We start from the raw sequence: 12,316 nt of genomic DNA on the forward strand, positions 1-12,316 counted from the left end.
TACTAAGAACTCCAGTCTCTCAAAGTTTGAAATATTTGTGTCAGTTGATCCTTTATGCAATAAACCCACTGTAATGGAAATTGCTAGAAAAAAGTCAATATCTATCTCAGAAAGCTAAGTTGGGAAAATACCTGCAAAGCTAAACAATTGACAGGATCTGGTGAGATAGTAAAAGGGGAAATGAACTTTAATGTGGATAAAGAATTTATTTGTAAATTTATTTCTGAATGATTCTTTACTAAGATATTGTTGGTACACAGTAGTGCTTTATTTAGGTGATTACTAGAAAGATAAGATTTTTTTATATTTTTTTTTTCTGGATGTACTCAAAGTAAATTGAAGTTTTTCAGAATAGGCTTGAAAAATGCATAATATTTTATAATTTCAGACCTTAATTTGAAAAATAATAAATGGGCCTTGAAACTGTATACTGTATACTGTATACTGTATACTGTATACAAGAAAAGAAATAAAAAATTGAGAATCAACTTTCCATAATATTGATAAAACTGGTTTTCTGACATGAGGTTTGCACTTCTTTTAGAACATTCCTGCATTGATTAGTTGAAACTGGGAGGACAACTTTTACTTGGATTTTCTTCAAGCATATTTTTGCAAAGAGAGAGAGAGAGAGAGAGAGAGAGGTATAGCTTTCCATATGGCTCTTCTTTATGACTTCAAACTTTAGTAATAATACAGCTGGAGTTATCATTTGAGGTTCTGCATACAGAAAAATCATTTACATAATTTTGTTTTTTGTTCTAAGGATGCTGTGATGATAACATGAAGAAAAGGCTGACCATCCTCTTTCTTGTCATAATAATAAATACTGATCTAAAGAAACCTGGGAATGTCCATAACCAGACAATATGTACTCCACCACCATTTCGCACAGATAGCTGACTTAAAGAAGGAATGCTTCTGTTATGTTGTTTCAAAAGTATTGTGATATTCACCAGTTATTAAGTTTCCCTGAGAGATATTTAGATGCAGGTTAAGAAAAAGAAAAATATATCAGTCATGAGATCAGAAAGCAAAAGATGTAAACCATAAGCCCAGATGAATCAGCTTTGGGAGTTCTGCTGGTTCTTCCACTGGCATTGCACAAAAAATTCTCTCTTAGTCCTTGGTCATGAATCACTGAGTTTTAACTTCTGCTCTTGTTATCTCACAAAATTTCCAAACACCACCTCCAAACACATTGCAGAGAAATGATCAGCAAAGTGGCATTTTATGTCACCCACCTATTGAAATAATTTTGTCTCTGGATAAAATCAGGTAAAGGAAACATCCAGAAATGCTTTAAGTATAGAACTGAGATGGCCATTGGAAAGGTAAGTGCAAAAACAAGGGAAAGGAGATAGATATTATAAAATTTATACAGAAAAGTTTTAGTCTGTAATTAATTATTTACGTATTGATTTGAGATTTTGGACTATCAGAATAAAATATTAATTAATGTAACAATCAGTTTTTTATTCCACATATAATTATATCTGTTTCCATTAGCTTCCTTTGTGTAGAACTCTCCCTGAGCAAATACCGTGCTATGATATTCTTCATTTTATGTGTGTTTTCTACCCTCTTCCAAAACTTGTCAGAAAATTAATACTGGGCAATCTTGTATACTGTTTAATTTTAAATTTGCTTTCTCAAATTTACTCAACTCTTTTATTCTAAGCAGAGCAGACTAGATGAAAGGGCTGTCTTAACTGCTCATCAAGTTTCTTTTTCTTCTCAGTGCTGTACTCTTCATCCGTCATTTTACTTATCTTTACTTATCACTTCATATTTGCAAACACTTATTTTCTCTTAGCCAAAGTAGTTCAATGTTTATCAACAGCTCTCTTTTTCTAATGCAGGTGAGTTAGTCTAAAAAATGTTAACACTTTCCTCTCTAAAGGGTCTTCCTTCACTAACTTATGACTGGAAGAAAATTTTAAAGTAATGCCACTCCCACTTCATGATTTGAAATCATAAATATTCAAAAATAATACAGTAGGAAAAAGGAAATCAGCATGTTTCTGAAGGTCCTTAAATAATATGAAGTTCTGGGTGCCCTGGAAAGCTATTTATTTCCTATGACTGTTGCAAGCAATATACTTTCAATACAATAGTACAGTGTTTTGATACAATGACCCTTCTTCTTTCAGGGCCAAGGTCAATTTTCATTCATCAATCAAGTTATCAACCTGACCCAGACTGAGGAACTGGCTACTTTCTTCAGAACACTTGGGAGTCATGACTTTACACTTGAGATCTGTATGAAATAAATATAGGCACTATTTACAAGACTCTCAACATGCTTTGGACATGGCTGCATTTTTTTAAATGCTAGTGCTAATATAACAGACTCAAAGCAACAAATAAAAAATGGCTTACTCATTTATAGCCCTGCATTTTTGAATTTTTAGTGCTTAAATTACAGAAGTTTTAATAAGCATTTCCTTTCACAAATCCTCCATTGTCCTTAATTCTTCCAAGGAATGTTTTATAATATAATACTCCCATACAACAACACATGCTGGGGCCCAGCTGTCTGGATAGCAGTTTTGCAGAGTGATATTGGGGTCTTTTTGAGCAGCAAGATGACCAGGAGCCAGAAATGTGCCCTTGCAGCAAAAGTCATCAGCACCCTGGGCTCCATTTTGAGCCCAAAGGTCATCATCACCTGGACATCAAGAGAGATGATCCTTCCTCTCTCCTCTACCTTGGTGAGATACATCTGGAAATCTGTTTCAAGGTCTGGGCTTCCCATGTAAAGAGATGCACAAAACTACTGGAGGGAGTCCAGGAAATGGCCAGAAAGTTGAGTAGGGCATTAGGGCAATTTTCATATGAGGAGATGCTGAGAGAGCTGAGATTGTTCAGCCTGGAGAAGGCTCAGCACAGACTTATTAATGTATATAAATACTTGTTGGGAAGAAGTGAGGGAGACAGGCCCTACTGCTTTTCAGGGGTTATCAGTGACATGACAAGAGACAACACGCACAATGTGATATACAAGAAATTCCCTTTAAATATAGGAACAAATTTTTTACTGAGTGTGTGGTCAAAAACTTGAATAGTTTGTCCAGTGAGATTGTGGAATCTCTACCTTTGGAGCTGTTTAAAATCTGACAGGACATAGTCCTGAGGAAGATCAACTGCTTTGAGCATGGGGGTTTGGACTAGACGATTTCCAAACATGCCTTACAATCTTTGCTGCTCTGTGATTCCATGATTGTCAAAAAGTCAGTTTTTCACTGTGTTCTTTTTCAAGTTCAGAAACATGTAAATACTGAAAACCTGCTTTACAGAAAACTGAATTTCTTTGTTTAGAGCCAACCACTGGGGCTAAGTTGCACCCATTGCTGCTGACACTAAATTTCATTTTCATGAAAATTACCTTTTTGAATTAACATCTTGTACCTGTTTGAATATTATTGTGGCATTATACATTATATATTTTTCAATAAATTACATGGAAAAAACTAAACATCAGCAGAAAATAAAGGGCACTTCCAGTGTTGTTCATGCATACCTGGAGTAAGCTACACAGTCATATGTACCAGTCTGCTGTCTTCTATTGTAGTTCACTTCCTAACCACCTGATTTCTATCACATTGTTTGCAAATGAACTTTACTCCCTGCAGTTATTGATTTTCAGGGAGAGGTAAAGAGGAAGAATATTTTTTCTTCAAAATAAGTTTTATTCCTTAAACATGAGCACAGAAAAAGAATCAGTATCTTGCATGAAACATGAAATATTCGGAGACAGAGTTGGAAAACTATTTTATAAAGATTTATACAATATTATGTTTTGAAAACGAAGCCATATTGATTGGGCTGCTGGTAGGTATGACGTGCTGAAACAAACAAATCTGTCAAAAATATTTTCATTTGTTTCCTTCTAGTATTTCTCAGTAGCTTGAACTGGCAACATTAAGTTAGTGATTCTATTAGGAGAAACAGTCTATTTGTTTCTTGGAAATCTGCTTCTTACACATTAGAATAAAATATAGAAAGTAAAACTCTGTGGAAAGATAAGAACACTTGAAAAATTGCACAGAAAACCTTATGAGAAACCTACCTTGCCTACATACTGATAATCAGATCCTGTGTATTCCTCTAAAAGAAAAAACTGATTCCACATCCAGCCTCGCTTCTGACGGTGAATTGCTTTCCCATCATTCCCTAAAGCACGTCCTCCAAAGCTTTTGGGTCTGAGATCAGGAGTCCTTCTGAAGAGCATTTCTGTATGGCAGGGATGTGGCAGCCACATCCAGAGCAGCAGAAGTAATAGGACTTGCTGTATTGTCATAGTTCTCCACTGCTGATGCTCTTCAGGCCAGTCAGCAGTGGAGCATAAAGTTTCGTTTTTCTTGGCTTGTTTTTTATGTGTCTAGTTTCTGAGGCAGCCAAGCAGCTTCCAGCAGCTCATCTCTGAAATGTATACAGTAACCAAATTCTGAAAGTAAACAGAGAAGACAAAACATAAGTTGAAATGCATTCACTCCCTAGTGTCCAACATCACTGCTACCATACCGTTCATATACAAACTGTAATGACATAGAAAGCAGCCTGGTCAGAAATATAAAGGTTATCCCTATAGAGGGAACACTGAATATATCAGGTAGCTGCTGTAAAAATACTTCCTTTAAAAAAAGTAAGAGTGCCATTAAAAAATTTCAATTTAAAAACTTTTAAGAGGGCTCTTTATTTAGACTGTTGGATAAATATTGCTGAAACTTACACATTAAATACTGCTGCCTTTGCTTCAAATGTTTTCCACCCAATTTCATTTACAAGAATTCCAGTGTTTTATTAATCTTAGTATCAAGAGACATGAAACACTAACACAAAGTAGTTTTAGAAATTACAAATGGTAAAACACCAGTTCTCCAGGGTATTTTAAATGGTAAAAGGGAATATCGTATGCATCAGAAGAACTACAACATGACAAGAAGCAAACTTTTAAACAGAAAAAGTTCTTGAGATGTTCTTGCAATATGAAGTGATGCAAGTTTAAACTGCAGGAAATATTTTTAAAAATATGAAGGCCTGTTCCAAGTATCTTGAAATATTGAATTCACTCTCTTAGTGGGAAATTATATGGCAGGGAGAAGGCAAGCCTCTCCCAACTCACCTTTTTTGTCTCCACTTTTGTTTTTTTGCTTTGCTTTATTTTATTTCTTCCTTCATCTAATGGAACCATGAGATGTTATTTCAGCAAGAGAAATTTAGTCAAGTTCTCTTCAGGTTACTTCTATACCAGCATTAAAAGATTAGCAGGTTTTGTTAGTGAGACCATTTGGTAATTGTTTCTTCCAGTAAATCATAAAAAACATTTGATTTGTAATCTTAAGAGGGTGTAGTTTCTGCAAACTTTAATCAGGGTGATTTTACTATTTTTCCTAGCATATCCATAAAAAACATGAGTGGTTGTTGCATTTCCTTGAATATTCTTCCACATGTGGCAAAAAACTCAAATAGTAGTATGCTTGGGTTGTTTCTTCTCCTCTTTGCTGATTTTTATAGGTAAGTAACATACTCTTCTTTCAATAACTTTATACCATATTTCACTATCATCCTAAAAATTTTTATTTTTCAAAGAAAAGCTATGTAAAACTTTCAGAAATTCTTCCTGTATTAAAATTTGATATTGACATGTTACTCAAGCTTTTTCCAGTAACCTTGTGTTGATTAGGAGATTATAATAAAATGTCAGGACTTTTAAAGTAAGTACACTATGAAATATAGTGACACAGTTTAAAAACTGCATGTCTGTGTGCATGTTAATATCTGAACAGATACTTTTCAGGAGCCAGTTATTGTCTTCAAGTTATATTCACCCAGAAGAATATGTTCCCCTCTCCCCCAGCACCCAAACAACTTCTCAAATCCACTGCTATTCAGGATTTTGGCCCAAACTTTTTTCTCAGTAACTCACAGATACCTGTTTCAATTGGTACAAACAAACACCAAGTTATGTATAACTTCATTTACCTCTTTTCCCTTTCTCCTAAAATTTTGACATTTACTTCATTTGTGAACTTTGATTAACACATGGAACGATTAATACACAGAAGAATGCTACATATGCAGAATTATATCATATACAAAATGGAGATGTGGTCTTGCACCTTGGAAATTATTTATCACAACTCATATTTGTGTTCTTTTGAGACAAAGGTATACTGAGTAAGGAGAACTAATATTTATTCAAAGATATTCAGAAATGTTTCTTCTCAAGGACCATAAGAAATTCAAAGCTGAAATTCTCTCTCTCAGTTTCCCTAACATTTGGAAAATTATTGGACTTTTTTGAAAAGGGTATATAGAATTTTTTTCTCTTGCTCTCTCTTTTTTTGTGTGTGTGTGCGCTTGGGGGGGGGGGGGAATGTTTCCTTTTTTTCCCCCTTTTTTCACTTTCCTGTTGCCCTCAGTATATATATTCCATTATCTACACATTATTTTTTGATGTAGAAGTGTTGTTAAATGCCTCTTGGGAAATAATGCTTCAATATTAGGGGTTGTTATTGAATTTCCTTCTTGTTAAATTAGGTCAGCAGAATGAAAGCTCAGATGAAATTTGTTAAACTCACAAAAGTAGCTAATGTACGTGGACTTGGCAAGCACAGCTGCTTAATGGATGTACATATCAGCAAGGCCTTTTCCCTCCTTTGAGACTCCTATTGGGAGTTCAGTTTCCTGCTTTAAATGTGATGAGTTTGATAGTAGCCTACTCTAAAGCAATAACATTCACCTTTAAAACTGAGCTAGCATAAAAGAAAAAAAACAGGCTAAACTAATAAAAAGCATTGTATAAAGGAAAAGCTTGAAGATAATTAGATGAAGGAGACCTTTTAATCCATAACTACAGAAAGTAAACAGAATGAATTCTGTATTAGACTGCATATCTGGATTCTGTGCTGGAAGAGTCAATGAAAGAATAAACATTTTTCATCTGTTTGCTTTTTTGGTGTTTAGGTGTTTTTGGTGGTTTCATTTGTTCTTTGTTTGATTTTTTTTTTTTGTTTCATTTTAATTCCCTCAAAAACTAGTTGGAAAACTGTCAAACTTTCAGAAAAAAAAAATCTTACGAGAGTGTTTGTGAACTCAGAAGAGTTTTGATAACTTTGCAGGCTTCAAGTATTTATTTTAAAAATAATTTAAATAGTTTAAATAGTTTAAAACAAAATTATTTCACCAATCTTTCTCATGAAATCTCTCTCTGCCTCTTCTTCTAGAAGATCACTTCTTGAATCTTTGTCACAATAGAAAGAAACAAGGGAAAAAAAAATAGAGCTTTTTAAAATCTATCAGATATGTCCAATTTCAACGTAATATCCTCCTGTGCAATGCCCATATTTCTGTGTAATATCCTTCTAAATTACATTAAAATTACTACAGAAGAACATTGTCCCCAACTGTACTCTTGTTTATACAGGTTTTTGGTTTTGTATTATTTTTAATGAGTTTTCTTGGAACAATTTCTAGTATGCAAGAGATAGATCAATCATCACTGAAGCTATTAAATCACCATTAGCTTTCAGGTAACAGTTTTAAAACCATTAAGCAGTACTTTCCACAGGTTTATCACTTTCTATTTCTCTCAGAACTTAGAAGAAAATGTTTTAATGATGCTCAAAATGTATTCATGTGATTTTCAACTTCTAGCAAAATTTTAAAAGTACTATAAATTGCTTCTCATTCATGCAACATCTCCCTCCAATACTAAAACATACTTCACGCCATTTGAAACTCGTAAGATTTAACATCCGTATAAGATGGGCCATGGGTGCTTTTAACTGATGCATGTGTCAAAGTTTCACTTACAGGTTCAGGAGACAGAACTTTTACACCAGGGATGTCCTCTTTTTGGCTGTTTTTTGGCATTCATGTATATTTGCTTTTGGAATTCAGCAGAATTCAGCAGAACCAAATTTAAAATAGAAATTTTAATACAGATCAAAAGACTGTGTCTGTTTAATTTTTTCTAATAAAGAAATTTTAGTGAACTTCTCTTGTGAGGAACGAAGTTGAACAACAGAAATTTTACATGGGAGAGCTTCTGTTTAAGAATTTTGTTCTGTATTTGTCCTTGGTCAAACTTAGATTGAATTTTAATTGTGCGACATTTCAAAAAGCTTGTTTAAGGAAAGATATTATGCAATGCCGGTTCTGTTTTGTCCATTTTTCTTTCAGCTGGGAGCCATTCATAGCTTTAATCTTGTCTTTCAATCCAATTTGCAATGTTTGTACAAAAGAAATATTTTTGGAACTGATGATGCTTGCTGAAAAATTAGATTAAACTGTATTGGAATCTCACGATTCCCATCATTCTCATGAGGAGAACAATATTTAATTTTATTACACAGGAAATAAGCAGTGCATATTTTGTTCTTGTTTTGTTGTTGCTCTGCAGAGTTGATGCCAATAGTGCTATTCTTATATACAGCCACAGTGAGAAACTTTACTTACTCTTTCTTACTTACTTACTTTTTCTTACTCTCTGACTGCTCCAAATATTTGGACCCTCCCCAGCCACTGGTATAGAGTTATCACCACAGTCTGCAGACTTTCTATCATAGTTCCTACAGCCATCAGCCTATAACAAAAATTCCTGTGGCCATCAGCCATGAGACATAATTCCTATGAATTTCCCATTTCGGTTCTTCCTTGAATTAGGCAGCTTGCTAAGGTGCCTCTGTTTCACTAGAACTCTGGTTCCTGGATTATGATGTCAGAAATGAAATTCAAACCTCTGCCTAGGATTTAAAATCATAGGGGCTATTTAACAAGCTAGTAAAACTAAAAGTAGCAGGTCAGCTAAGTACAGAAAAAGTTGTATTTTCACTGAGCCTCAGAAATGCCTTCAGCTCAGACAATTTAGTTGTGCTAATTTATTTGCCATTTATATCAAAATTAGAAGTTTAAATGCTTTAGTGCACCATGTGATGAAGCAAGTACTTTAAAAAGACAGCTTTGCAAGAGCCTGTAACTCAAAACACAGAAAATTGTTCTCTCTGTCTCTGTAACCTAATGGTGCAAGATATCCCTTAAGGGAAAAGAAGACAATACATTTTTATAAAGAATTTTAGGAGTATTCTAAACAGACAAATTGGGTCTGTCAAATGATCGATTAATAATGGATTCTAATCTCATCATTCCTTGTATTATAGATTTATGTTCATTTCTTTATGTGTTACATCCTAATGAAGTCAACTGAAGTAGTTGATAATTTAATTGCTTGGTTCTGAACTAAGAATAATAAGAATAATATAACTGGTAAATTGTCAATAAACTGCTTATTTCATAGCCTGCAGCAGGACCACTGCACACCACAGTGACCACACTTGAAGTCAATAAACTATAACAGGAATTTGCAAAGTAGTCAGTTATACCTTTTGAACTTTATAATTCAGTCTTCTTTATGAAGCCCTGCAACCATTAATCTGCTTAGAAATTTGAGCTGAATATACAGAGTTCAATGTTAAACTAAAGAAAACCCAACTACTAACATTTCAAGGATTAGGTATTACAATTTGTAATACTAATAATATTTCCTAATAATCAAAACTACTTCATTCAAAGGAGTGTTTCCTATTATTTTCAAAATTCATGGGGAGAAAGGTACTGAAAAACAAGCAGAGACAACAAAGGAAAAGGAAATACTGAGCATTACAATTTTTGCTGGAAAAGTTGTTTTTTTGGGCTACAGGAGATTATATATAAGCATACCTTATTTCTTATTTTATGTATTTCTTATTTTGTGTATTTATGTAGCAAAAATCCTAACTGTTATTAAAAAACCCCAAGTAAACATGCACTATACTAAATTCAAAGTGGAAGGTTAAGGATGCAACCTGAGTTCCACTGGCAGTTCAATAAGTGGATATTCACAACTGTAGTTAAGCAAACAGAAATCCAAAACATGGAAAATGTAACTCCAAGCTGATGTTAAACTGAAGAGAAAAAAGGTGTCAAAACTCACTGCTCCCAGCTCCCCGGCTGTGAAGAATATAGTCCTCCACCCTCTAAGGATCTCTGGATGCCTCACCAAAACTTTTACCTTGTCTTCTTAAGGAGACCCTCAGGCTTAAGGCAGAGTGGGACATTCAAAGGGTGAGCAGAAGACCAGAGAAAAGGCAGAAAAAAGTAAGTAAGTAAGCTATCTTGCATAACAATTTTGACTGTTTATTAATGAGGATTTTGTGCTACTAAGTAATGAGTACTGAGGATTTTGAGCTAATTAGATTAGCTGGATAGCTAACAATAACTCTTAGCTCTCTCCATACAGTGAATACACCTTTTCTCACAGTAAGACATTGAGAGTACCACGCTGTTATAGCAGTTTTCTACATAAACAGTTAAATTTAACACTGTCCCTAAAATTTTGTGGAAGAAGTTATATATGCAGCAGTGACAAAATGGTAGGTGACTTGTGAACATGTAAAAGTTATTTGAATTTTTATAATTTCTGTAACTTGTGAGGTACCCAGAACATTTCATTATATGTATGTAATGCTGCTCTCCCCTCTAGATGACTCTTTCCTATCTGATTACATATACTGAGTTAAAGTTCCACAGGACAGCTACTCAGCACTTCACTGCATAAGGATGAACAAGTATACAGTTAATTTATAAAATTTATAGAGTGTATGAGTCCTCCCTGCTGAATTAAAGAAAAAACCCCAAAGTATTAAAAAAAGAAATTAAAGACACTATCTGAAATTTGCAGGATGTAGCAAAAAAGTGGAAAGGTCATACTAGGTTGCACAACATAACAGTAAACTGCTGTGTTAAGTTCACACAGGCAGGCAGGCAGAACAACCACAAACCCATGTCTGAAATGCAAAGAGCAGAATTATTTTGTTTCTCACTAACCAGAGGATCCTGAAGCAACACCGGGCAGAGACAGCCAAGAGGGAATGCAAGCACCATCAGGCTCAGTCCATCCTGATGGACAGCAGCCCTTCTGTTTGCACACATTTGTCAAGGGCTTATGTACATGTAGTTTCACCACCATGCTCAGATCTCCTCTGTGGTTTTTATGATCTTTGCTTTGATCTCCCTCCCAAAGCAGGGAGCTCAAGCATGTCTGTGAGACTGCCTCCAAACCTCTCAAAACACCGACATCATCTCCACACAGAAACTTGACTTGACAAAACAGACAGAGGACAAACAGCAGTAGGCGTAATATATGGGATTTCCCACACAGTTATTCTCCAGGCCTTGGAATTCCCAAATGCAAGGTCACCTGAGAGAATCTACCATCCCCAACCCCTGCTATTCTTCTGCTTTTAACCCCATCCTCCCAACAACTACCTAGGCACAGTTCTGGAGAAAATAATGGAGAGGAAGTATTATAGTTCTAAACAATCTCAATATAGTGGATTCTTATCATTTATCTTAAAAAAAAAAAGAAAGGAAAAGAAGATATGTGGGCAGGAATATTATTCTTAAGTATGAAATATCCTTCCTCTCCACTCAGCCTCACAGTAAATTCAGTGTTCAGATTTGAACATGCATCTAATTATTTATAACTTGTAAATTATTAGACGTCAGGCTAGCAACAAAACATGTAGGGAAAAAATATTATTTTTGAGGAAAGAGCAACTACACCTAGTTACCCAGTCTCCAGAAAGAAAGCAAGAGGCAGGAAGGGCTATGGTTGTAGGTTTTAAAACCTTCCTGAAATTAAGAAATTATTTTTGGTGCACACCACAGATAGTCCAAACAATTTACTTCATTCACAACCATGGTGATTTAGGTTAAGAGTTAACTAAAGCTTCCTATATATTTGCATATAGTTGGCAGCTGAAATGAGATGTAACTGAAAGATTGGAAGACCAGACAGAGCAAACTGCTTTCTGAAATGGGCTGCCTGCAGCTGGGATGACCAGATTTCTCAAGATGTTTTCAAGCTCTATCCCATTGAACTCTATCATTTTTTTCATTATGTTTTTCTATGTCTAGTGCCACTGCTACCAGTGGCCACTGCTACCACTGGTCACCCTGTTCTCCTGTATAAGTATGGATTATTCATTCCAGATCAACCACATCCTTTTCCATTCATCCGATTTCATCTCTCAAGTGGCTTTAGATTTGCTTTTGTGGGTTGAAAGCAACTGAAATTCTCTTGCTTGCCAGCCAGCATAACATGCTTTTCCACATCAAATGATACAGTTCTAGACAGGAAGGTATTGCCAGTCCTCCAAGTTTCTCTCCATAAGATTTTTGTTGTTGTATTTATCCCAAAAATTCTCTGCTATACTCTACCAGACAGTCAATTTAGATTTTTTTCCTCCCAACGAATTCATCACATATA

The 12,316-nt window shown here is 34.9% G+C and overlaps 1 protein-coding gene across 6 annotated transcripts in view; it reads right to left on the reverse strand.

The window, feature by feature from the left end:
- The window catches only part of CDH10 (cadherin 10), a 93,633-nt gene that overhangs the window by 50,999 nt on the left and 30,318 nt on the right, over window positions 1–12,316 (reverse strand). For all 6 annotated transcript variants that reach the window (XM_023922147.2, XM_086898813.1, XM_023922150.2 and 3 more), the window contains one exon: window positions 4,073–4,450. In XM_023922147.2, the coding sequence (XP_023777915.1) occupies window positions 4,073–4,303 (231 nt within the window). In that variant the 5' untranslated portion in view covers window positions 4,304–4,450. The remainder of the gene's footprint in view (window positions 1–4,072; window positions 4,451–12,316) is intronic.

Source organism: Cyanistes caeruleus, chromosome 1 (assembly GCF_971803275.1).
Source record: "Cyanistes caeruleus chromosome 1, bCyaCae1.hap1.1, whole genome shotgun sequence".
Classification (NCBI taxonomy): domain Eukaryota; kingdom Metazoa; phylum Chordata; class Aves; order Passeriformes; family Paridae; genus Cyanistes; species Cyanistes caeruleus.